General features: G+C 39.3%; 2 protein-coding genes and 1 non-coding gene across 5 annotated transcripts in view; all 3 read left to right on the top strand.

The window, feature by feature from the left end:
- Positions 1-7,829, top strand: part of il12rb2l (interleukin 12 receptor, beta 2a, like) — a 9,876-nt gene extending 2,047 nt beyond the window's left edge. The window contains exons 3-15 of one of the 2 annotated variants that reach the window (XM_034893101.1): positions 654-801; positions 920-1,068; positions 1,595-1,737; positions 1,955-2,093; positions 2,815-2,891; positions 3,006-3,243; positions 4,053-4,247; positions 4,454-4,558; positions 4,689-4,835; positions 5,633-5,794; positions 5,988-6,057; positions 6,426-6,531; positions 6,989-7,829. In XM_034893101.1, coding sequence (XP_034748992.1) covers positions 654-801; positions 920-1,068; positions 1,595-1,737; positions 1,955-2,093; positions 2,815-2,891; positions 3,006-3,243; positions 4,053-4,247; positions 4,454-4,558; positions 4,689-4,835; positions 5,633-5,794; positions 5,988-6,057; positions 6,426-6,531; positions 6,989-7,384 — 2,075 coding nt within the window. In that variant the 3' untranslated portion in view covers positions 7,385-7,829. The remainder of the gene's footprint in view (positions 1-653; positions 802-919; positions 1,069-1,594; positions 1,738-1,954; positions 2,094-2,814; positions 2,892-3,005; positions 3,244-4,052; positions 4,248-4,453; positions 4,559-4,688; positions 4,836-5,632; positions 5,795-5,987; positions 6,058-6,425; positions 6,532-6,988) is intronic. The other variant, XM_034893102.1, reaches the window with a different exon arrangement.
- An 898-nt stretch (positions 7,830-8,727) lies between these two features.
- On the top strand, positions 8,728-22,457 carry LOC117957406 (transportin-2-like). 2 transcript variants are annotated; one of them, XM_034893099.1, is made up of 25 exons: positions 8,728-8,836; positions 10,496-10,595; positions 10,801-10,876; positions 11,123-11,272; positions 11,557-11,663; positions 12,640-12,773; positions 13,184-13,265; positions 13,436-13,558; positions 13,837-13,955; positions 14,212-14,272; positions 15,013-15,184; positions 15,473-15,625; positions 16,503-16,728; positions 16,913-17,084; positions 17,402-17,488; positions 17,711-17,818; positions 17,911-18,069; positions 18,167-18,254; positions 18,374-18,472; positions 19,509-19,604; positions 19,712-19,787; positions 20,013-20,112; positions 20,833-20,907; positions 21,372-21,517; positions 21,728-22,457. In XM_034893099.1, the coding sequence occupies exons 2-24, from the start codon at positions 10,497-10,499 to the stop codon at positions 21,477-21,479; spliced, it is 2,670 nt and encodes an 889-aa protein (XP_034748990.1). In that variant the 5' UTR covers positions 8,728-8,836; position 10,496; the 3' UTR covers positions 21,480-21,517; positions 21,728-22,457. The 2 variants fall into 2 exon arrangements, with proteins under 2 accessions (XP_034748990.1, XP_034748991.1); XM_034893100.1 differs by lacking the exons at positions 8,728-8,836; positions 10,496-10,595; positions 10,801-10,876; positions 11,123-11,272 and having other exon boundaries at positions 12,614-12,773.
- Positions 10,298-10,365, top strand: LOC117958784. Its single transcript, XR_004659789.1, has one exon. It is a non-coding gene; the product is annotated as a small nucleolar RNA SNORD41 (small nucleolar RNA).
- Positions 22,458-23,502: the final 1,045 nt, after the last annotated feature.

The raw sequence follows: 23,502 nt of genomic DNA, 5'->3' as shown, positions 1-23,502 counted from the left end.
ATTTTAATTTCTTCATGCTACTTGTGTGCATCTTTTTTATTTTAGCTGGGTTCTTACGTAATTCATTTTTGTGACACATTATCCTGGAAGTTTGTCACATCGGGTCAGTACCTTTGCTTGTTGTGACTCATGGTGGTAGCATTTTGGATATTTCAGTCTGTGCCACTGTCCCTGACTTCACTGCTTTTTTCTGCTCTGTCATCTAATGGCTCTGCATGTAGTGGTTTGGACGATACAATTGACATGTAAAAAAGTTCTCCAAACGCAAGGGGTCTATAAATGTCATGGTGGGAATACTATGTTTTTTTGGTACGAAAACTAACAATACCTAATTCAACAGCCCTGCAAGAAATAATACCTTCAAGTAGATTTTAATGTTCAATTTTAGTTGAAACTGTTTTTGTTACGATATAAGGTCTTATGTGTATCTTTTTTTTTTTTTAAGATTCACTTTTTTGGGGCATTTTTCCCTTAGATAGTGACAATGGATAGACAGGAAAGGTGGGGGACAGATGGGGGATGACAAGCAGCAAAGGGCCGCAGGTTGGACTCGAACACAGGCCGCATCAAAGGACTCAACCTACATGGGGCGGACGCTCTTACTGGTTGAGCTAGTGTTTTTTTTTTATCCCTTCCGCTCTTTGTTTCTTCAGGTCCTCCTGCTGCTCCCTCTCTTCCTGACTGCTCCATCCCATGTGGTGGATTAAACAATTGTGCAGATATCCACTGTAGTTGGGATGCAAGTCCGGATCCTCAGATCACCATCAACTACAGCCTGCACTGGAAAACAGCATGTAGAGAGTAAACATGATGAAAACATATTCCTCCATCTGACAGTTTGAAAGTTTTGTTGACAATAATCTTATAACTTCAGGAGAAACCTTCTGAATTTGATTTACTCTGCTTCTCTTAGCTTCAGAGAAGAGCATGTGATCACTGGGCCCAGTTTTAGTGGGATTATCCAACGTGAACACTTCAGCCATGGAGAACTTTGTGTGTGGGTCCAGGCTGAGAATCAACATGGTTCTGCCAAATCTCAGGAGGCTGTGTTTAATACAGAAAATATCAGTGAGTCAGTCCTGCGCATTCTAGTTCATAAATACAAACACCACCACCAACAACAACATAAAACAACAGTAATAATAATAATAATAATAATTAAGGCTGCAGAATTAATCACATTTTATGAAAATCACAAAATGGATTAGTGCATTATCCAAATTGTAGGGTGGACACAATATTTGTTATAGTCAAAACATCTGTCACACCATTCTGAATTAAGTATTGTGGTGCTGCAGAGACATCCCATGCTTTAAATATTTTATATTTTTTAATGTAAATGAGAATAATGATACTAACATAATTTCGTCCAATCTCATAAATCATATCGCAATCACAATATCCGTCAAAATAATCACAATTAGATATTTCCCTCATATCCTGCAGCCTTAATCATAATAGTATAATACTCAAGAATCACCATAATTTACTCAATTTAATGGGAAAAAGTTGATTCTGACTTTTCATATCCAAATTATAAGTTTTGATTTAAGTGATATTTCTTGTTAGATTGTTTCTGTTTATCTGTTTCTAGTAAAGCCGCCCCCTCCTAATGTCACATCGAGCCATAAGGAGTTAGTAGAGATTGACTGGATTCCCACTTGTGAGGAGTTGCATCGGTCTTTGGGAAACTGTGTTGTCCGACATCGGACAGAGACAAACCCAGACTGGATTGAGGTGTCTGGTTTAACTTTTGTCTTCCACAATTTTCCTATTCTTTCCTCTCAGTGTAGTCCTCACTTTGTATGTTGACATTGTGGAGACAGTTCTGATAAATGTATAAATTACTCAATTAATGTCATTAAAAAAAGGAAAACTGTGTATTGTTGATTGACTAAAGTTTTGTCAACTGAATGCATGTTCAAGCTTGTTTTTTTTCTTCTTTTCTACACAGGCCGAAGGGGGAATCCGTAGCTATACGTTGGACTATCCCCAGCCCAACACAGTCTATGAATTTCAAGTTCGCTGTTCCTGTGGTACAGGCTTGCCGAGTGACTGGAGTGCAGTCCACAGAATACGAAGCGCAGAGACGGGTTGGTCCTTATTTTGGATGTGTTCTCTTAAGTTTATCATCGCCACAGAACTTGAGGAATATTGACAAATGTTTATAGTTTCTTTGTTGTATATCCATTGTAACGGTTTGAAATTTTGAGAAATATGATTTTTTTGATTTTGTATTGAGGATTAGATGAGAAGATTATTACCATTCTCACTAGTACACTAAATATAATTAATCCGTACAAAAAAGTGTTGACATTTTACAATGGTTAGGTATAGTACTATTTATTAGCTGGGACTAAGTCCTAGGCACCCAATGGAGACTCCAGGAAGTTATTATACAATTGTCATTTTTACACATGTTTGTTCCGATTACACAAATAAAATATGTCTATATTTTAAACATGTTAATCAGTTAGATTTATAGGTGCTGACAAGTAGATTAGCTTTTTCCCTGCCTCCAGTCTTTAGGCTAAAGCTAAACCAAGTTAACCAGCCGCTACCTTTTCCTTTATAGTATACCATACAGATATTTACTGTTTCAGTATGTACAGTATTCTGAGCATGAAACTAGAAGGACTATCCATTTTAAATATACTATCCAAACAGCGCTGTCTCTCCCACTAAACAAAATAAACATTTGTTCTGCTAAAACTATTAATCATTGAGTTCCAAAAACCTGCACTGGGTTCAGTTTTTTTGCATCATATCTCTTGTTTTCTCTCCTTCTTGCCAATTTGTTTCTCTTTCGTTCAGCCCCTGTAGGAGAGCTGGATGTATGGAGGGACTGTGGGATGTCCCAGGCAAGCTTTGACTGTGTTGTGACCTGGAAGGTAAGTAAAAAAAATTGCCCAAAATCAGGATTCTCTGACTGAAATAATGAACCAGAGTCTCACTTTATGCAGACTCACCCTTCTTTATCCTCTCCTTTTCTCCATCCCATCCAGAAGCTTCCTACATCTCAGGCTTGCGGTCTCATTCTGGGATACGAAGTTACACTGTCTTACAATAACGGCACGGCTGTGTTGGTGAATATGTCCACAGCTGAGCCAAGGGGGCTATTGTTGTGTGATGAAATGCAATGCCACTCCAATTTCTCTCTAAAGGATGTATCATCAGTCAGTGTGTCTGCCTACAACGCACATGGTGCTACAGTGCCTTCTTATTTGGCTATGCCAAAACCAGGTACCAATTGTCCAGACTGCCATTGAATACAAAGTAGTAAGTAAAAGTGTGGAAAGATTTGTATCAGGGGCCATATTCACAGAAACATCCTGTGTCTAAAAGTAACTGGCTGTATTTATAAAAACTCTCCCAAAAATAAAGGCTGTGTCAGTCCTAAGTGTTTTAAAAAATAAAAGTAAGAAATGGTAGCCCAGAGGACTCCTAAGTCACAAGGATCTGCTCACAATCAGTCAAATTCTTCAGGTAATCTGCATCATCACGTCAGCGTAAAAAAAAAAAAAAAATAGAACAATAATGAACGTTTAAAAGCAAATTTTGAAGGCAAGTGAGTTAATAAGAATAAGCTCCCCAATTTACACATTTTAGCTGAGAATTATTATCCGATTTATAATGTAAATCAAGAATTACCTCATCAAAGGATGAAGATTTTTCAGTCACAATACAAGACAAAATAGTATGCCTTGTTTTACATATGAAATTTGTCACACAATATATAAAATATATAAAATGTTTGTTAATGAAATCTAGGCTTAGGAGTAAAAGCTACCCTGAGCAGTTATGTGAATAGGTCTTGAAAGGAAACCCTTAACGAGGAACATTTACTGCCATTAAGAAGGGGTTCTAAGATCCTTTGTGAATACAGCACTAACATGGAACTAAATAGAAAGTTATAGTTAAAGAGACTGTTCTCTCTGGAAAATTATCTGCAATAATTCTATATTTGTATAATATGATTCTCTAATTTCTTCATTGTATTTCTCCTATTCTTCCGGCTCATCAGAACTAACAAGCATTTGTCTCTTTCAAAGGTAAAGAGAAAGACGAGCAAGCTATTCACCTCGTGATGAATGTAGAGCACCTCAATGTGTCCTGGGATCTGCCCTCTCAGCTTTTAGATAACCTGAAGGAATATGTGTTGCAATACAAACAAGCAGGAAGTCCTCCATGCCAAGGATTTGATTGGGTCAAAGTAAACAAAAGCAAAACAACAGGATTTTTTAAAGGTCTGTTTGATTTGTATATGTTCATAGCAACCCAAGCGGTAAAGAGAAAAGTTTACTCCTATAACACTGCTTAAATATTTTAAACTGATCGAGTAGCTTCAGAAAGTGATATATTGTAGAACACCAATTTAAAGAAACCATCAATTTTAACTTGTGCTAGAAGCTTGTGCTGGCTGTTTTACTCTGATGTGTGTCTCCACCTACAGGTCATTACACAAAGTACACACCCTACCAAGTGTCACTGTTCACAGTATCTCACAGCAGTGAAGTTCATCACCTATCATCAGTTATTGGATATTCACTTCAAGGAAGTAAGTATTTATGTTTTGGGTTTTTGGGCTACCTTTTAAAAACATTTTTTAAACTTTTGATTAGCTAATTTTGTCTCCTCGTATTAAAATGAATAACTTTGTAATACTCATTTACTGTATCACTTTTCAGCCCCTCCCAGTGTACCATCATTTAAGGTGTTCTCCATTGCTGCCACCCATGTTTCCCTGTTTTGGGAGTCAGTTCCCCTCTCCAAGCAGAATGGGTTGATCCTGTATTACCAAGTAGTAGTAGACAGTGGAGTAAACGGACAAAACGGTAGGCCACACAACAACAATATATATTATACAGTTGTAGTAATTGGTAAAAGAAACGTAGGGAAACCAAGTGATTTTTGCAAAAAACTACTATCGGATAGATTGCCATGAAATTTGCAACAGAAATTCATAGATCCAAGAAGAGGTCTCCTAATGACTTTCTAGATCCACTGACTTTTTTATTTAGTGCTACCAATGGGGATTACATTTGTGCCTTTAAGTAAAATGCCTCAACAACTATTGTGTGGATTGTTATAAAATTCGGTACACCCATTCATGTTCCCCATAGTTTGAATTCTAATTACTTTAAAAAAAATAACTTTTCATCTAGCAGGTCAAATTTGGGTTATGCCTACATACCTGCAAGACTAAACATCAGCCTGTGCTGTACTTTGTTGTTAGAGCAAATTTTTAAATGTTAGCGTGATAAACTGAAATTATAAAAACGCTATACATTATACCAAAGATTCTCTATAACTAGAACTTCTAAACCAGTTCTGATTATACCTACCAACAATCAGCATGTTAGCGCTGTTATTTTGCGCATGCTAGCATACACTGTATACAGGAGCAAACACTCCTGTGTACAGTATATCCTTACACAGCAGATAGCATGATTGTAGACTTACTATTGTTAAATAACCTTCCATGTATTTAATTACGAGAAAATAATGCATAGCGGTGAACATTCAAAAGAAAAAAAGAAAAGGAGTCATAAGCAAATTAAAGCAATAGTATACTTAGTTTGGTGTGTCTTTTAGTAACTTAACCTCACTTCCAACAATGTGTCTCTTCCAGTGTACAATGTGAGTGCATCCTCACTGCATGAAAGTGAGCCTTTTAAGCTGCTGCATCTCAGTCCCGGACAGGAGTACGAGGTGCGGATAAGAGCAGTGACTGCAGCCGGGCCTGGAGCAAATGCCACTGCCAAGTTCAAAACAAAGCACCACGAAGATTTCGGTATTACATTACATCTTAATTATTTTCTTGTTGAATGGAGTAAGCTTAGGATGACCTGTATGACAAAAGAGTTTTTTTTTTTTTTTCCAAAGAGTTTTTTTTATGGAGGTGCAATTTGATATTTCTAACAACTTAGGTGAATTCACCCTTTTACTGACTAAATAAGCTTATCTCTCTCTCTCCTCTTTTTCAGCGCATGTAATAGCAATCGTGGTTGGGATCCTTTTTGTGGTTGTAATCTGTGTTCTTCTTGCTTTTTGCAGGTGAGATAATCATCTTAAAGAACTTGTCTTTTAATGACGTTAGATTTCTGAAGCTCTATTCTCCTATCTCTGAGACATATAGCTGTGGTACAGTTCTTTTTGTTGGTAAATATGTGGACTATTTCACAAGTATCTGGTGTAATCCATTCTCAACTAACACTTGAAATACTTTTAAAAGCAAAATACCTGAATTATGCAGTGGAAGGAAAAGAGATATTAAATTCTAATCTTGTTTTCTCATGAAATGTTGATGTGAACATTGAAGTTAAGAATACATTGATATACACGTTTTTGATCGTAAAGATTGTGATTCCATGTGATTATGGGGGGTGTTTTATGTCTGTTTGTTTTTCTTGTGTGTCTGCCAGTTTCTGTCGAGGAGAAAACAAAGTATGTCCACTGGTGCCTCCTTTTTTCTATGACAAAGTGCCAGATGCGCGCAACAGCCACATTTTCAGACACATGAAGCACCAGGTAAGAGACTGACTGAAAGTATAGGACTTTTTGTCTTCTGTGAGCTTTAGTCTAATCTCGGAACACGGCTCATGCCACTTCTTTTCATTTCATTTATTTATCTCAAACAATCAACAATGTTGCAAGACAAAACAAAATAATATATATCTATATATATATATATATATAGACACACACACACACACACACACACACACATACATGCATGTAATTACACAATTAAATGATTGAGAAGAAGCATATATATATATATATATATATATATATATATATATATATATATATATATGTGTGCAGTTTCCACTAACGGTTGATCCTGAGTAATGAGTAATTATTTTGCTATTCAACTGCTTATCCTGTTAACGATAAACACTCTCACTAATGTAGTCAATTCCTAGTTTGTTACTGTGCAATACCAACAAATAAAATATTGTGTCTGTGTCTGGTCTCCCTGTAGACTAATGACCCCTGGGCGTGGATCTGCATTCCAATCTATGAGCCACATCCCAAGATCTCTCTGTTGGAGGTTGTTGAAATCCAGCCCTGGGCCTTTAAGTCCTCCTTGGAGAAAATCACCAACACTGACAGATTATCTAGGCCAGTGGTTGGAGATGGGTGCTCACAGATGGACCACCATGACAATCAGAGGGAGGAAGCGGTCACAGAGGAGTGTCATAGGACAGATCACAGATATCGAAGAGAGGAGTACAGCAAAATGGTTGACTCTGATGAGGATAGGGAGGAGGAGGAGGAGAAAAGGGAAGATTGTTGGAGCTCAACAGAGGAAGAACAGTCAACGTTTGGTTACGAAAAGCACTTCATGCCCACTGATTTTGAATTACTGGAAGTTTGATGTTTTCACTATGTTGGCTTTTGGACGTTCATCTCAGATATGTGTTGTATTTGTTTTTTTATGTGCAGATAATGTTCAATGTAGGAATGTGATTTTAGTTGATGATCGTCTAAACAAGCTTCCGTAACCTCTCTCTGCCAGACCCAGGAAGGCGGAATCTGGTCATGAGAGAGCTTTTTCTATGTATCAATATAAAGTATGTCAGGGATTATTTTTCACTGACATTGACAGCAACTGCTCATACACATAATCATATGTGTAAGTATTTCAGATGTTTGTATGTTGGAATGTTAGAAGTATAATACAGACATTTGAAGGCAAAAACTTACTTCCAGATGCACTTGGGAATGTGTAGATTTGTAAGGCAGAAAAGCCAATACAACCTATTAAAGCTACAAGAATTGTTGCTATTTTGAACCCACTGACTGTAGACGTTAACAAATCAGGTGCTATTTCATATTATTTTTCCCTATAACGGCAAGTGATCCACATCCAAGTTTTTTTGTTAACAAAACAACCTACCATACCTTAAACTTTATACTTTTATATGTAAAATGTCCATTTGACATAATTTCATATGTGATTGCAAAACAATTTTAATAAGGGTCTGGCTGCAGAGTTTCTAACTCACTAATTTACAGCAGTTAACTTTAGTGACAACACAGCCATTCTGGTGGATTATGGAACAATTTGTAATGACACAGTTCCCATACAGTCATTTCACAGACATTATAAAGTATTACACCTAAAAATAAAACACATGAAGCCACAACATACAACACATTTAACCTTATCCAACAGCACGACACATGCAAAACACACCAGTGTCAGATGGTAAACATGCATATTGAATTTGTACTAGGTAAAAAATGTTGAAGTGTTGAACACACTGTTATAAGATACATGCTTATAAAAGATCTGCTGCACATCCTTACCTTAATAAAAGTTACATGAATGATCAACAGCGTCAAAGCTAATAACAACATATAAAATGTCCAATTCCAACAAAAATAAAAGGAATGCATAAAAAGGGTTATTATTTTTTTTAAATAAATCTTTCGTCTGAAAAACATTTATCATACTATTTTAATTTGATGAGATGTTACTGATCACAATATCATGATCAAAACCACATCCACATCCTACTTCTAGCCTTTATAAATATTTACATTTAATGTAACAAAATTTCATCTTATTTAATTGGTTGATTGTAGGCCCACTTTGTGTATTATGTTTTATTCCTAATCCGTAACTACTATCAGTAGCTAATATTTAAAAAGTGTGGAAAAAACAAAGGGGCTTCTATAATCTCGCGTAGTTTGCGAAATGTGGACTGAACGGAAGCCGCCATAGGACACTTTCAGTCGGCGTGTTCTTTTGAACAAGAAGAACCGCTGCGAAGCACGGGAGGAGAGCGGCCCAGTACGATAATTCAACGTTCAAGTCAATATTGTAAGTGCAGTATCAGTAGGCTTGTACTTTGACAAAACGTTATATAAATACATTACGTCGATGAGACCGCCTCATCGGGTAAAGTGTTCTGTTAAAGCGATAAACAAAGCAAGTATCCGTCATATAGCATTAACGGTAGCCTGGCTAATATAATTAGCGTTAGCTAGCTAGCGTTGCCAGGCAGAAACTGCTTAGCGGCTAAGTTAGCTTGCAAAACGTGTTCACCAAGTTGGTACCTCTAACTGGTTGCCAACGAAATGTTAACCGCTATGCCTTACGTGGCCATTCAGATGGTATCTTATTCTAAAAGTAAAAGTTGGTTAAGTCCTGTATTTGGACAGTAAATTGTGGCATTTGCCTATTTTAATGCCGGGCACATTGTGACTAAGGTTAACGTTAACCCGCTTGGCTGTGCCCTGTCAACTAGGCCCGAACAAGAAGGGCAACTTTGGTAGCATCGATCAACTGTGCACAGGCATCTGAAATGGTGTAAAACCAACCGATAAGATAATCGATAATGGACGTTATAATAAGAGGAAAATAACCAGCCCAGTGAAATGTAACGTTAGTTGATGTAGCTAGCTGAACCAGACGGACTGCTGGCTAGGAAGTGGACATGGCGGCCAAGCTACATAGCTTAGCCATATGCTAGCTTTATAACATTAACTTATTCTCCAACGACTTCTCTCACTCAGACCAACCACAATGAATACGACCCCTCGCGTACATTTCGAGAATTCTGCTCACGTGTTGTACAATACTAATTTGAAGTATAAATATTGAGACATAGCTAAAGCGTTTCTGTAATTTAACTAGACTAGCGTATGTCATGGGGGTGGGGGGTAGGATTAACTTGGAACGGCTAAGCCGGGTCACAGAGATTTTAGCTGGACGTGCTGTCTAGTAATGTCCTAGTTTTTTGTCCCTCAAGCTGATTTCCAATTACAACTTTAGATGTTTGTATTGCTGACCTTCCAAGGCCACCCGCGGCTTCGTTCATATTATATTTCTCAAACTTCGCCTTGCCTATCTGTATTGGGCCACTGTCCGCTTCGAACCTACACCACGTGCATACTTTTACCACACTGAGTGAGAAGATAACATTAAGTCTGTAGAGGTTTACATAACTTCTCCGACTATTAAGCAGGGCCACTTTTAGTAGTGTTTTGCTGTGACTGGTTGAAATAAAAGGATCAGCATAGGACCATCAAATGATTTGGACACAATGATTACTGAACTCATCTTAGACTTTGAATTACATCATAAGAAACAAGGTACGGTCAAATTCACATTAGGCTATAGAGTTTTGAGGTTTAGAAATCTGCAGAAGCGTTAGAAAGGTCTGATTTGCATGATAAATTATAGTGTTTGTAGACTTATCTGCATGCAATGGAGCATCTTATGTTCTGTACGTTGTGTCCTTTTACATTTCTTTCCTGACCATACATGTGCATGTGGACTTTGGAAATGATGCATCAACAACTTCTGACTGCCATTGATGGTGTTTGTATTCATACTGTCTGATCCAAAGACCACTTGCTTACCATTTTCTCTTTACTTGTACTTTGTAATGTACTGTATGTACATTATTAGAATTCACTGGAAAACATGTATGCAACTTAGTTATTGTGAATTCATTTTTTTGTACTGCTTTTTCAGGATGGAGTGGCAGCCAGATGAGCAGGGACTTCAGCAGGTCCTCCAACTGCTCAAAGACTCGCAGTCGCCCAACACAGTAACACAGAGGGCGGTCCAACAAGTATCCTACTACAGTGCGATCTCAGGGTGTTCACTGTTTTTGCCTGGAGTGCAGAGCATGGGCAGTTGCATTTGTTTTAAACTATTGATGATTCCACGTAGAAGATTGTCAGTCTTTATTTTAACATGTTACTTAGCATAGAGATTAAAGGTTGGTTGTTTAATTTCGATGCTCAAAATAAAATGGTCCTGAACTATCATGCTAGAAACTTGAACAACTCAACCAATTCCCAGACTTCAACAACTATCTCATCTTTGTTCTCACACGACTCAAAACTGAAGGTGAGTAGTCATCCTTTTCCTCTTTCATCAATTTAAAACACCCCCAAAAATGGCACACGCCTGACAATATGTTGAAGAAAAAAAGAGATCCCAATCATTTCCACATCGTAAAAATAAATAATTCTGAGTTCAGATAGAATTCAAAACTGGTATCTGAACAAGAAAAAGTTGGATTAAAGCATCTATACTGGTTATCAGGATACATTTGTATTGTCAGCTTGTTTGTAACTTTCTTCCTCTCATTAGACGAGCCAACTCGCTCTCTGAGCGGTCTGATACTGAAGAACAATGTTAAGGCCCACTACCAGAATTTCCCCTCAACTGTTGCTGACTTCATCAAGCAGGAATGTCTCAACAACATTGGTGACCCCTCACCGCTCATCCGTGCTACTATTGGTGAGTTTGTCCTTTTTTTGGGCATTGAATGTGCATGTGGCGTTAATCATTTTTGTGGGCTAGCTTCCTTCCACGCGCCCAGTACACATGTTCCTCTGCCTGCTTTCCTTCTGTTACCCTCTGGAAATGATGCATTAACACATTAAACACCTGAGTTCCCATGAAGGTATTTGTATTCATACTGTCTGATCCAGAGCTGCTACAAGGGCAGCTGCTAATGGTACCCTAAATTATAAATCACTGTCTGACGTCTGGTATCTTCTGCTTCTGTCGTGCTCCTCTAGGCATCCTGATTACTACAATTGCCTCCAAGGGAGAGCTACAAACATGGCCTGAGCTGCTGCCCCAGCTCTGCAACTTGCTCAACTCCGATGACTACAACACCTGCGAGGTCTGCACTTACCCTGCTCTGTCCTTGTTCTCTTTCTTGTTTTTTATGCTAGGAAACATTTCTTCACTTTTCTTGATTAAACCTTTGCTCAGCTTATAGGTACTGTATGTGTAGCTAAACTGGGAATTACGTAAGGCCACCAACATCATAAAATGAATGTCTAGCAGATGGCAACAAAGCTAACATGAGAGTTAGGGATATGTCAGTCAAGCATAGTTTGTTAATGTATCCCAAGAATAGGTCTAAAAAGGTAAAATAAGTGAAAACACCTTTTGTGGGTGATCATGAGTGTGCAGGTCTTTCAAAGAAATGGCAGAGATATAAATAATTAATTATATGTATGTTTAGTGTGGGTTCCTCAGTGGGAAAATGTAGATGGTACTTACATAAGGTAAATGCTATTACTGTTGTAGCTAATTTGTACATTAATACAATAGTGTCACAAATTCAAAACATAATGAAATGTAATGTTTTATTTTCAAATGTTGATAAATTGTCAGTGGTGTTGAATAGCCTATGCCCACAGGCAGGCATTACAGTAAAGTGATGTAATTTTCTCAACTTACCAGACTGTAACTGTTTTACTTGCCTTTACCCACTCAGTCATTATATTCACATTACTGATAATTATTTATCAAAAATCTAATTTTGTAAATATTTTGTGAAAGCACCAATAGGCAACAACACATTATTGTTGCGATATTGATACCGAGGTATTTGTTCCAAAATATTGTGGTATTTGATTTTCTCCACATATCCCAGCCCTAGAAAATGCCCATCGTGAGAAAATGTAATGACTTGAGAAATAATTTGCACTTGTGACTACAATGATTTCTTTAGATATTCAGATGCAAGTCTCATCTCACTCAGTACTTTTGCTATGTTTTTTTTTTCTGATGCAGTCTCACTCTCTCCTCTGTGTCCCTGTATGTTTGCGCTTGATTTGACAGCCTCTCTGTGTATGTTCGTGTCTCAGGGCTCGTTTGGAGCACTGCAGAAGATCTGCGAGGACTCCTCGGAGCTGCTGGACAGTGATGCTCTGAACAGGCCTCTCAACATTATGATACCAAAATTCCTCCAGTTCTTCAAGCACTGCAGCCCCAAGATTAGGTACAGGAGAGAGAGGGACTCATTCTGATTGTCATTATCATCTGGGTGTGATGCATAATAACATCTGACTGACGATGAAGGTGTTTGTATTCATACTGTCTGATCCAGATATTCTGACCTTACTGTTACTTCACACCAACACTCCCACTCAGGAGTTAAATTTTTGCCAATAGGATTCAGGATTTGAAATATTCTTCTCACTGCAATATTTTTTTCTTTTTTTGGGCCAAAACACATTCATTCTAGTTTTGTGCTCTCACTTTCAATTGTTTTAACAAAACATGGCCAAATGTTGCTTTTTTGTTTAGGTTTATTAAACTGACTCTCATACATTTTTGTCACTAATCTACCTCTTGTTTGCCCTGATTGTTAATGTTACTCTGGCTCAATTTCCCCGTGTGTCGCTGCAGGTCCCATGCCATCGCCTGTGTGAACCAGTTTATCATTGGCCGAGCCCAGGCCCTAATGGAAAACATTGACACCTTCATAGAGGTGAGCTGTGTTTTGAACACTAAGGAAAATAAGACTTTCTTTGTTTTGAATAGCAGACGGGAGGAAGGTGTTTGTCATTTTTTTTCTTTGTCCACCAGTTTTCTTGGTAATCACAGACTCCCACTTCTAAAAAATGTCTGTCTTGTGTTATTTCTCCTCTCCCCTACTAGAGTCTGTTTGCGCTGGCAGCAGATGAGGACTCTGAGGTTCGAAAGAACGTCTGCAGAGCCCTGGTCATGTTGCTGGAGGTCCGCATTGACCGCCTCATCCCCCACATGCACAGCATCATCCAGGTAATCTGAATCTTGAATGCAATTAAATGTGGGAGAACATTTAGACCACGTTCATGGTTTACTCCACTTAAAATTAAGTGAAATTTAAAGTCCGTCTTGTATCTGGACATGATGAAACACCCAGCTCATTGATTTACAATGATACCTATTGTTCCTATATTTTCTGATCCAGATTTGTCACGACCTGTGTGAGAAGTTTTCTAATGGTGGCAATATTCTCTCTATGTCTATTCCTTTTTTTGGTGTCTCATGCACATACTTTTAAAAATCTCCTGCAGTACATGCTGCAGAGGACCCAGGACCCCGATGAGAACGTGGCTCTGGAGGCGTGTGAGTTTTGGCTGACTTTAGCGGAGCAACCCATCTGTAAGGAGATGCTATCTGGACACCTGGCGCAGTGAGTAGCACATTAACCACTGTTGATTTAATGTGTGTGCTGTGTTGATAATGCCAGATGCCATAAAATATCAGCACATACCTCCTGTCAATATTGTGTTTTTTCAAAGATTTTCACAATAAAAGTTAAACTGTTATTATACCTTCTCTAGGTTTTACTAAACACTTGTCTTTGATCATTTAAAGAATCAACCACTAATCAGCTTGTACATGAGATCAGCTATTTTAACCAAGCAAATCTTTCTCCCTTCATATAGACTGACACCTATCTTGGTAAATGGGATGAAGTATTCAGAGATAGACATCATACTATTAAAGGTGAGCTCTCTCTTGTACTGTATCTTCTTATTCAGCAATATATCCTTATATTGTGAATTTATAATTTTTGGTCATAGTCTTCAATGTTTTTAAAACATTTATTAAAGAAGTGTTTCAAAAACTGAGTCAAGAGAGGGCCTTTCACGTTTTTACGTATAGATTCTCCTACGCACTTGAAAAGGGAGGGGTGAAGGAATGGGGTATTGTGTTTTTTGCCATCTGCAACTCCACCACTAGATGCCACTAAATCCTACACAATGGCACTTAAAGTGATACTGTGTGAGACATTGGGAATCTAATTATTTTTTAGACTGAGTATCTTCAACACAGATTTGGCCTCTTGAGTCTGTCTTGCATCTGGATATGATGAAAAACCCAGCTCATTGATTTCCAATGATACATATTGTTCCTATATTTTCTGATCCAGATTTTCCAAGCCTCTGTGCTAGGCTGTCGCTCAATAGTGGTGTTTTTCTCTTAATACTATATATTTTTTTTTTGTACACTTCTGATTACACCCATTGGGACTGACCCTACAAGTTTGCATTTGTGACTAAAATGTATATATTTAATTACTAAATACTTGCTAAATATCCCAAAATGACCGGAAAAGGTGCATTCAGAACCACAGCTAACACAGGAAAAAGGTGCTGATTTAGAACCGGTCCTAGGGCAGTTTTTTAATATGTACTGAAGTACATATAACAAAACAGCTAAACTAAAAATTTGTGTTTGTCCAGGGTGATGTGGAGGAGGATGAGGCAGTACCAGATAGCGATCAGGACATCAAGCCCCGTTTCCACAAGTCGCGCACTGTAACTCTGCAGCATGAAGGAGGAGATGGGGAAGAGGGCGAGGACATTGAAGATGACGATGACGATGATGACGACACACTGTCAGACTGGAACCTGCGTACGTGATGAAGAAATGCAGTTGCAGAGACATGTTTGAAAAGGAATTATTGTGCTATTGTATATTTAGTTAGTTTGGGTCTGAATCCATCTTGTCCTTTGCATATCATCTCCATCTCTTCCATGCATCTCTCTGCATGTTGTACAATAATTTTAATAACATCATTGTAAATATTAATAAACCCAATGTGGCATACTCAGTTTAGACAACTAAAATGTGTTCTGCAGGACCAGCAGGTTGGGGGATTAATCATGATTGATTGTAAGTGGGCTTTTTTTTGGGATGTAGGAAAGTGTTCAGCTGCAGCCTTGGACGTGCTGGCCAACGTGTTTCGTGACGAGCTGCTGCCCCACCTCCTGCCGCTCCTGAAAGGCCTGCTCTTCCACCCCGACTGGGTCATCAAGGAGTCTGGTATCCTGGTTTTGGGGGCAATAGCTGAGGGTAAGACTAAATTTCTCAGTTTCAAAAAGTTGGCTGTATCTAGTTATCGTAACTGTGTTACTAGACACATGTCTTCTATAGCCATCTCACTACTTCCTGCTTTGCACAAAACAATCTGTAGCCTATCAAGGTCTTACAAAACACTTGAACATAATATTTTCATGACCTGGTCATAATATGATGAAAGTGTGCTCTTTAGAGAGGCACACTTGTTAATAAACATTAACTGACCCTTGTTGTTGGTCTTAAAGAGGTATATGAAACATTAGGAGTATTGTTTGTTTTTTTTTCACATAATTTGGGAGAGAAGCAGTCCTCTTGACCGGCTGAATCTCTTTTAACATGGATTTGCATCTGGACATGATGAAAATCCCAGCTCATTGATTTACAATGATACCTATAGTTCCTATATTTTCTGATCCAGTTTTGCGCAAGCTAAGCAAATTCCTACCTACTTTTTGAACAATGGTCTCAACTTTTGGAATAATTAGACTAGGGTGAAGCCAGAGATACAGGACAAATGTTGCCAGACAGTGCAGAGAGGCTATGATAAGTCATCTGGAGGGATCACTACATACCCACATACTTCCAGTGACCCAATTAACTTTGATATGGTATATAGGCTTTTTTTTTTTGGTTAAATTAAGCAAACCCTGCTTTATCTAAAGCATGTCCACACATAAGTATCTGTAAGAACAATTCAAAGCTTCTAACAGTTGCTGTCATTCATACTACTAGTTATCCTCCAAGTAGGATTATACTAGTTTATATTATTTGTAGTCCAACCCTGTGGGAAGGAAGGGACTTTATGGGGAATCTGTTTATTACAATTTATTAATTTCACTTTTAATTATTCTCTTCTTTCTCCATGCCTCAGGTTGCATGCAGGGCATGGTGCCCTACCTACCAGAGCTGATTCCCCACCTTATCCAGTGTCTCTGCGACAAAAAGGCCTTGGTGCGCTCCATTGCCTGCTGGACCCTGAGTCGCTATGCACATTGGGTGGTCTCCCAGCCCCCCGACTCCTACCTCAAACCCCTTATGACAGAGCTTCTTAAACGCATCCTGGATGGCAACAAGAGGGTGCAAGAAGCCGCTTGCAGGTGAGCAGCTTCACACTTCTCTTTTCCTTCGTTTATGGATATGATGAAAATCCCAGCTCATTGATTAACAATGATACACTTTGTTCCCATATTTCTTTCTGATCCTCACCCCGCATGTATCATTCCTAGACTGACAGAACTATACCTGAAAATATTGACATGTCCATCTTGGGTTTTCTCTCAGTGCGTTTGCTACCCTAGAAGAGGAGGCGTGCACAGAGCTGGTACCCTACCTGAGTTTTATCCTGGACACACTGGTGTTTGCTTTTGGGAAGTACCAGCACAAGAATCTCCTTATTCTCTACGATGCCATAGGAACTCTAGCAGACTCAGTGGGTCACCACCTCAATCAGCCTGTAAGTGCCTGTCAAATTTAGACCTGCGCTCATTTGTTTTACACCTTGGATGAAACAAACGTACAAAACTGATTGTCTTGTTTGTTTTTTAGCTCAGTGTTTTTGTTATTGCTAGAAAGAGCCTTTTTTAGCCTTTATGCCACACTATCTGCTAGTTTTAGCTTTATATTGAACAGACCGATATGGAGTGGTATCGCTTTGCATCTGACTTTGCAGGAAAAACTAAGACATTGTGTTAAAAACTTCAGTCATGTCTTTGTCAAATACTTTCAATGGAAAGGGAAACCCTGATCATACCAGTTTATATTGTTCCTCAGGAGTACATTCAGAAGTTGATGCCCCCCCTTATTGCCAAGTGGAATGAGCTGAAAGATGAAGACAAGGATCTCTTTCCACTACTAGAGGTGAGAAGTTGATTTTTAAAGTAATACTTGAGCTAAAGGTTTCTGACACACGTTTGGTTCAGATTGTGTCTGAGCTTTTTACATAATGAAAAGACAACAAATTATTGTTGCATTGTGGAGTGTGTATTGCAATAAAACAATGAAATGATAGTTTGACTGCTTTCATGTCAATTTTATTGCTCATGCACCCCAGACAACACATTTTACATATGTTTCTTCCAGTGTCTGTCGTCAGTAGCAACCGCCCTGCAGAGTGGGTTTCTGCCTTACTGTGAGCCTGTCTATCAGCGATGTGTCACACTAGTCCAGAAGACACTAGCTCAGGCTATGGTGAGAATGCAAAGTAAATTCATGTTGGGCATTTAGTGATCCATTTTTAGAGGTACAGAAGATACCAAACTAAATCTGCCTTGTCTGTACAGATGTACAACCAGCATCCAGACCAGTACGAGGCTCCTGACAAGGATTTTATGATTGTGGCCTTGGATCTGCTGAGCGGCCTGGCTGAGGGTTTGGGTGGTCATGTGGAACAGCTAGTGGCCCGCTCAAACATCATGACCCTGCTTTTCCAGTGCATGCAGGTATGAGGCAGTGTGTTTAGTAGTTATAATCCATATTTTTATAGATGTAAGAAAAAAATTCCCTTATGACTCTTAAGGTGTCTGGTTTGTGTTGCAGGATACTATGCCTGAGGTGAGGCAAAGCTCCTTTGCTCTGCTGGGTGATCTAACCAAGGCGTGTTTCCTCCATGTTAAGCCCTGCATTGGTGAGTGTGCTCTGACTAATTGATTGTGCGGTTGTAAAGGGATTGTGTGTGTGCCCAAGCGATTGGATGTCATTTTGAATTGTATTGTAATCATTGTGTCTCCATGTACTCCCTCCCAGCTGAGTTCATGCCCATCCTGGGGCTCAACCTGAACCCAGAGTTTATTTCAGTGTGTAACAATGCCACCTGGGCCATTGGCGAGATCTCCATGCAAATGGGTGAGTGATAAAACGGGTCACATTTACGGCGTTTTTCCACTGTATGGTATCTACTTGACTCGACTCTACTCGTCTTTTTTGGTTTTCCATTATGGGGGGGAAAAAAGTCCCCGTTACCTGCTAACAAGTACGTTTTGTAGTACTACCTCAGTCGGGGGGGGGGGGGGGGGGGGCGCTGTGTTCACCGGTAAATAGTTATCCAGCGGTTTTTTTTTTTTTTTTTTTTTTTGGCATCCGCCGGGTTCATTAGGAACCGATTTGCCTTCTGGCTGTGGCAACACACAGAGAATCAAAACACACCTTCGACGTTCTGTGTGTGTGTGTGTGTGTCGCGTTAGGTCACGGCAGTTTCCTGATATGACGACCAGCCACGGCTCGCCTTACGCATGGGGCTGTACTAATCTGCAATGGAAAAAAGGAGAGGGGCCGCAGGCGAGTCGAGCAGGTATCATTAATGGAAAAACGCTTTTTGTGTTGATGCTTGTTCTTATTTTTATTTTTTTTACAAATGATTATGTTCACTGAAAACAAGTGCCCAGTATCTGGAAATGATGAAACACCCAGCTCATTGACACAAAATGATACATTTTGTTCCTATATTTTCTGATCCAAATGAGGCACACCTAATGTTGCGGTACGTGGCACAGTTGAGTGTTTGCCGTCTTGTGTGTGTGTGTGTCCAGCAACGCACTGATATCCTTGCTGGCACAAGGGTCCCGGTGAGAGAAGAGACACCCGCAAACACTCATGTTTTAGAACAACAACTACATTAATAATATATAATTAGATGAGTTAGTTATTCCTGTTTTGATGTCTTTGCAAAAGACAAATACTTTGTTGATACCTTTTTGTAACAATGCCATTTTTGGGTTTAGGGTTCTGGTTACAGAAACATAAGGAATAGAATGTTTCTCCCTTTGCAAAAGCAATCAAATCATAAAAACCCTATTAAAAAACACGACAGTGCCTAGACAACTATGTAAAAGCATAAGTCTTGCATTTTTGAATATATTTAAACAGTGTTAACGTTTTCTAGGTGCAGAGATGCAGCCGTATGTGGGAATGGTGCTGCCACACCTAGTTGAGATCATCAATAGACCCAACACGCCCAAGACTCTGCTGGAAAACACAGGTACGTACACAGCCATACACAGCATAGAGGTTTGGACATGTGTTTCAAACATTGGCGAAGTGTCTTGGAAGTTAATGTGAATTGTGTTTTTGTCTCCCTTTGTGCAGCCATTACGATTGGCAGACTGGGTTATGTCTGTCCCCAGGAGGTGGCACCACAGCTGCAGCAATTCATTAGACCATGGTGAGATAAAGAATTAGATCTAGAGTAAGGCCTATTTTCTTTTCTTTTCCATGAAACCCTTGTTTTTGCAAGGTAGAAATGCTCTTTCATCAGTTTAGTTTCTTTGTTGAAAAAAAGAAAAATACCAGTGGGTTATAAATTCAATTTTTGCTCATAAAGACAACCCAAATTGATTAATTAATACAGAACATTTCACCTTTGTCTCGTCATTTTACCTCTTCCCAGGTGCACATCGTTGAGGAATATACGAGATAACGAGGAGAAAGACTCCGCCTTTAGGGGAATCTGTGTGATGATTGGTGTCAACCCTGCAGGAGTGGTGCAGGTAAGGGGATGTGCTTTTCAGGCTGAAGGGGTTGGAGAGATAGGGGCCCCCTTCCTTTAGTGATAGGCAGACCGACTCTTTTACATAATCTGTTCTTTCGAGTTGTGTTAATGTAATGCATTTACCAGTCATCATAAGTTAACGTTAATAAAGATACAATATATATTTAAATGCATGATTTAGGCCTAAAATTCATGAACACACCAACGTCCGAAGAACAACGATCCAAGGAGCTTAACTGCAACACTTACTTGCCTTGGCCCTACGGCCGTCGTTCGGAAGAAGAAAAAAATAACAGTGAAGTAAAACGTTAAGATTTCTTTTGTTCACTATCATCCTCCAGCTAAATCCTAGTTTAAGTGGTAAGCTGAGTATTGATACAATATTTTGGGGTGTACAGTAAACATGTCATTTGTAGTGAGCCCATTCTTGTAGGCCACATTAAGACCAGCAGGATGTTAAAACAATGTGCAATGACTGCAGCAATTAATAGTTTAACCAGCAAGTAGCAAGTCTTAACATAGCCAGAGCTATTCCCACAGCACTGTCAGTGCTAGCTTCTATGACCTCAGTTTTCAGGTTCGATGTTCGCTGAGTAGCCGCCAGGCTGACTCAACTGAGTGACTTAACTACCTTGTTCCACGCAAAAAAAATTTTTTAACCCCTCTGCCATTTACTTATGTTCTAAATTTACTCGTAACAAGTCCCCTCTCTGTTTAGGATTTCATATTCTTCTGCGACGCTGTGGCCTCCTGGGTCAACCCCAACGACGACCTGAGAGACATGTTTTACAAGGTGAGTGCCTCAATAAAAGGAACACCATAACAATGATTCCGTCTCGCCCGACGTGCTGATTTAATGGGTTTGACCTTTTGTTGGATGGCTGTCATTAATAAAATGTTCCCTCCCCATGTGTAATGCTCATTTGCCACTCTCTGTGATGATCACTTATCAGACATTCGAAATCTGACAACATGCTGTGGATAAGTTTTTGAGTCTGAGAAGTGTGTGCAGAGCTTCATGTTTGTGGAGGGGGAGCAGTTCTTTGTAAACCGGACATTTTCATGTTCAGGACAGCATAAGCGTTAACTCAAATGTTGAGCAAACAGCCAATTGCTTTGCTTTGTTGCATCCTGTGTAGATGGAGGTGTTACTCAGTCAGCAACTATGCATTGCATACAACCTTAAACGCACCATTTAACTATCTATAAAGAGATCTAAGTCAACCTCCATGATGTTTTTCTGATTTATTTTCAAAGATCTTGCACGGCTTTAAGGATCAGGTAGGGGAAGACAACTGGCAGCAATTCTCGGAGCAGTTCCCTCCTCTGTTAAAGGAGCGCCTATCGGCCTGCTACGGCGTCTAACCCAACCTCCTTGTCCACACAGGACATCAACCTGTTAGGTATACCCAGCAAACATACAGTCTACCCCCAGACCCCCCTCTGGAGATGATGAAGACCCCAGCTCATTGATAAACAATGATACATTTTGTTCCCAAATGAATTTTCTGATCCAGTATCCCACTTTAAACACTGAACCATTCATATTAGCTCTTCACTTGTTCATATAATGCAATTTTAAATCTCTTTCTGTTCCTCTGTCTTTTCCCCAGGTTAATGTAGGGGAGGGTTACTGTGGAACTCCTTGCACTGCCCGGATTGTTGGGAGAAACGAGAGCTTGAGGGATGTGACTGGCTTTGACCCTCCACTCAGCAGATGGTCCCCTTTCCCCCTGCTCCCTGTGTGTCTCTCTGAGGGAGGGAGGAGGAGGGTGGTGGGTGTGGGAGGAGGGTAAACTGGGGATATACATACACCCATCGGATTAAACGACTCACTAAATCCGAAACACTCAAAAGTGACATTCACCAACAACACCACATAATTCCTAGGCAGGTGAGGCTGTCTTGTACCGCCCCCTCCTTAATTTAATTATTTTAAGATAGTTGACGCAGAGGCAATGGGAGAGGGGGAGGGATGGGGATAGTGGGTTGGCAGATGGGTACATATAAAAGGAATTATCTGAACCAGCATAGGGTACCACAGTCCCAAACACCACAATGCACGTAGTCAGTACACTCACATTTAGACGTGTTTAAACAGGCTTGTGCCAGTGGCTGAAAAACACAAAACAAAAGCTTTTACTATAACAATGCAGGAAATGTGCACAATTTGTGTGCACCACTTACAACGAAATTGCATAAACCGTTTGGTGTGCGCATACATGGGTCTTATCCTTTTTCACACGTACATTTAGCTGAATTTCATTTCCTTCCTTTTCCCTCGATTACTGAATTCCTTTTGAATCAAAGGTCTCTTTCCCCCCCCAATGTCATTTGAGGGGGGAAAAGCAGTAGATCTGTCGTCTAAGGTTGAACCACCACCGCACCAAGTTGTTGCATGACATATGATCACCTCTTAAGTGACGCATGTTAAAGTGAATGTCTTGTTGCTCACTTGATTTATTACATTTATGTCGTCCGTATGGGGAGGCTGCCATAAATTGAAGCTGTCAGGTGCTTGGTTAGTTTGTCCTCCCATTCATACATATTATCTAATCAATGTCCCTTTAGTTTAATGGAGGCTGTGTGTGAAGACCAACAATAGGTAGATAAATACAGCAATCAGATTCATGTGTGATTGTTTGGAGAGTATATCTCTGCAACAAGAGTTCAAATACTGTAGGTTAGTCAAGAATCCTTTTTGCTGCTGCTTCGTTTTGAGACTTTACAAAACAGACTTAATGTGAGCGATAAGACATCACCAAGAATGAATTGGTTCTTACTGATATAAATGCACTTTCTTTTGTAAGAAATTTACAATTTCAAATGTAAGACATACAGTTATTATATACTGATCTTGAGAACTTTTTTCCATAAGTGATTTTAGGCTTGCTAAAGTAAGCTGTAATGATGATATTATTAAGCAATGGTAAAGTGACTAGGTAAGACTCGAGGCCTCTTAACATAACAGTAGTTTTATAATTTAGCTCCTCCTAAAATGGATTGAATAGGATTTAAGGGAGATGTCTCGGTTACAGTATTCTGGGCCTATGTTCAATACATCACTCAATCCATATCTATAGTAGAATGTCCCCATCTTTCTCATCAAAGCATTTTGGTAAACGATGGCTCCTTGAGCCGTCAAACCTTCTCCTGATCATGAACATCGCATGCTTTTCAATGAGTCTTGCTACTTTTTTCAGTCATTTTTTTAACCGGTCCATTTGGAGAGATCTACCTTATAAGAGCTTTGTCAATGGCAATGCAACTCGCTGGATTAATCAGGTACTTCTCCAGCTTCTGATCAAACTAGTTATAGTTGCCATATGTTCACCCGTTGATACTGTGTAGGATTTGACTGGGAATACACTGACGCTGAGTCCTAATA

The sequence above is a fragment of the Etheostoma cragini genome, chromosome 15 (genome assembly GCF_013103735.1).
Source record: "Etheostoma cragini isolate CJK2018 chromosome 15, CSU_Ecrag_1.0, whole genome shotgun sequence".
NCBI classification, from domain to species: Eukaryota; Metazoa; Chordata; class Actinopteri; order Perciformes; family Percidae; genus Etheostoma; species Etheostoma cragini.
Note: the sequence above shows the minus strand (reverse complement) of the source record. Positions and strands in the feature narration are given on the sequence as shown.